Source organism: Ctenocephalides felis, unplaced genomic scaffold (assembly GCF_003426905.1).
Source record: "Ctenocephalides felis isolate EL2017-DRISC unplaced genomic scaffold, ASM342690v1 CF-g0.4_SCAFFOLD_01170, whole genome shotgun sequence".
Lineage (NCBI taxonomy): Eukaryota > Metazoa > Arthropoda > Insecta > Siphonaptera > Pulicidae > Ctenocephalides > Ctenocephalides felis.
Window position 1 is genome coordinate 37,420,638 of NW_020537324.1, and position 2,545 is coordinate 37,423,182.

At 26.7% G+C, this 2,545-nt stretch overlaps 1 protein-coding gene across 1 annotated transcript; it reads right to left on the reverse strand.

The window, feature by feature from the left end:
• Nucleotides 1-116: 116 nt before the first annotated feature.
• On the reverse strand, nt 117-1,122 carry LOC113368107 (ADP-ribosylation factor-like protein 6-interacting protein 6). The gene is made up of 3 exons (XM_026609669.1): nt 864-1,122; nt 362-593; nt 117-290 (listed from the first exon to the last, which is right to left on the reverse strand). The coding sequence occupies exons 1-3, from the start codon at nt 1,036-1,038 to the stop codon at nt 200-202; spliced, it is 498 nt and encodes a 165-aa protein (XP_026465454.1). The 5' UTR covers nt 1,039-1,122; the 3' UTR covers nt 117-199.
• Nucleotides 1,123-2,545: the final 1,423 nt, after the last annotated feature.

Genomic DNA, 2,545 nt, shown 5'->3' on the forward strand with positions numbered 1-2,545 from the left:
ATAAAATGATAGTAAAAATAAAATTATTTTTGTACTCACGTTAAAGTAATACATTCCATATATCTAAATAAATACCTAAATTAACAGCAAAGCATTATTTTAAGGCATCAAGCGTTTCAGAATGATTTGAGATTCTAGTTCTTGAATAAACATGCACTTAAATATTTATAAACTATGTTTTTCAATAAATCATATTGACTCAAGAAGTTGCAAACAGCATGGCACCAAAGGTGGCAACACCACTTAATAATGCCATAATGTATCCCATGTGAAATGTTGAAGATCTATTCCTAATAGATATACAATTGTAATGGTATAAAAATATTTAAGTTGAAAAAAAAATCAATGCAATTTAAAATACCTGTACTTAGATTTAGCAAAAGGTGATGGCGGATTTTCTCCAGGCGTTCGACTATCTAAATAAATTATAACCCATGTAAATAGAGTCACAAGGACACTCACAGAAAAGGGTATTAAGTATGGCTCGCCTACAGTTTCTTTTGTCCATCTGTATGTAAAGTAGGACGTTCCATCTTCAACCCATTCAGTTAACACCAACTTATTGCTAAATAATTTACTTTCTATATATGGCCCTATAAAAAATATCTTCGTTAAAAAACACTCGATGTAATTATATATATATGTATAAATAATTACACACACACATATATATATATATATATATATATATATATATATATATATGTATATATATCTTATATCTTTGTATATAAATATATAACGTATCTATTTTATATAAAAATCAGGATATCTTAGTTTGTTAAACTTGTAACATATCGTTAAAAATAATTGCACCCATTTAATATATAATAATGTATAATTTAACACAATATTAAACTTACTATTGAGTATAAACAGTTTTAAAGAGACAATAGTAAATGCACATAAAACACCAACGAATTTCACAACTTTATAAAATTTACTATGTAAATCGCAATCTTGGTTTTCTACATTATGATCATAATTTTTCTGATGACGCCCAGAAGGACTCTGATCGTAATAAATTAAGTTATTCATATTTAATATTTATGTTCGCATGTACAAAACGTATATTAAATGATTAATAGGTCAATGTTAAACAATGTTATTTTTGAGCATTACATATTCAGTTCGGTATGTCAAAGTCAAACATGCAAATCAAAACAATGAAGTTGTATCAACTTAAAGCCGAATCACACAAAAAACTAGTCTATAACAGAGACCTCTGTCACAGGAGTCCATAACTAACTATTCCAAAAAGTAGTTCATAATATTATTTTGCAAAGTATTTCATAAACGCATATTACATTAGATTTAAATGAGTCAAATTATCAAACATTTAATATACATTAATTTGAACGACAAATAGCCATTAGCACCCCTGCCTGACTGAGATATGAAAAATATATATTATGTTGAAAAATAAATAAATATTATGAAAAACCTATTTTAATTATTTCATTTTTAAATACCTTAACAGTTAACGCACGTGACAAATCTGTTGTATTTGCATCTAGTTTCCTTAAATAATTCAGGAAATTAAAATATTAAATGAATTTTAATAATTTATAACATTAATTTAACATTTTATAATCGTATTTATTAAAGCTTTTAGTATTTTTAAACGCGTAAAGAACACGAAAATCTACGGAGCCAATCCGTTAAGTGTTAATGATAATATGTTTGGTGTACTGCGTGCATGCGTGTTATTTTTCATAAATTTACACCGAGTAAAATAACAAAATCATAGCTAAATAAACATTTTATTGCATTGTCTTTGTTATTTGAACTTTTTTAAAATATAAGCAACATTTCAGCAATTGCGAAGAAAGCTGTTTATCAGTGATGAAATGATAAATGAAAATATATATATATATTTTTTTGTATCTTTTAGGGACAAATCAATAATAATTTTTAAGAACCAATGTTTAGAGCTCTGTGCAAATATTTTTAATTGCCGTAGAGCAAGGGTTCAAGCACAGATAAATCCACATAAATGGGTTCAAGATCCAAAAAAGATTAAGATATGAATGGGTTTAAACTCTTATATCGGCAACCTTTTACTAGAAGTTCTACACCCTGCTACGATCATTCAAGTGAACTATTTCCTTATCTATGGTTTCACCACTTACCATCTTATTCTCTTTTTCTTTCTCTTTCTATTTTTCTTTTTCTCTTTTTCTTTCTCTTTTTCTTCTCTGCCTCTTCAATGAATATGATAATGTTGGCAATCCCAACATTATCAGTATCTCTATGCACATATTTATCGATAATGTATCGATATGTCAGGGTTTTAAAATTAAGTCAACATCCGTCAACATCTTCACTAATGACAAGTTTTAACTCTCAAACTGACAATAAAGTTAGCCAGTTAACCAAACATATTTATGCCATACGTTTAGTTCTTATTGTTATTTAAATTTAATATATAGTTATAAATACACTTTTCGGAAGAATAAATTGTTATTCTTTTTTTTTTTTGTTTTCTATATTAAGAGTAAATAATGTCGACGATGGAAAATTGGATTAGAACAAGATTATCTAA

Bases quoted from the DNA above. Each gene is read 5' to 3' on its own strand.
- LOC113368107 (XM_026609669.1), bottom strand. From the start codon at position 1,038: ATGAATAACTTAATTTATTACGATCAGAGTCCTTCTGGGCGTCATCAG. The intron at 594-863 runs GTAAGTTTAATA...TATTTTTTATAG, and splicing joins AAAACTGTTTATACTCAATA to GGCCATATATAGAAAGTAAA. The intron at 291-361 runs GTATTTTAAATT...TATATCTATTAG, and splicing joins TTTGCTAAATCTAAGTACAG to GAATAGATCTTCAACATTTC.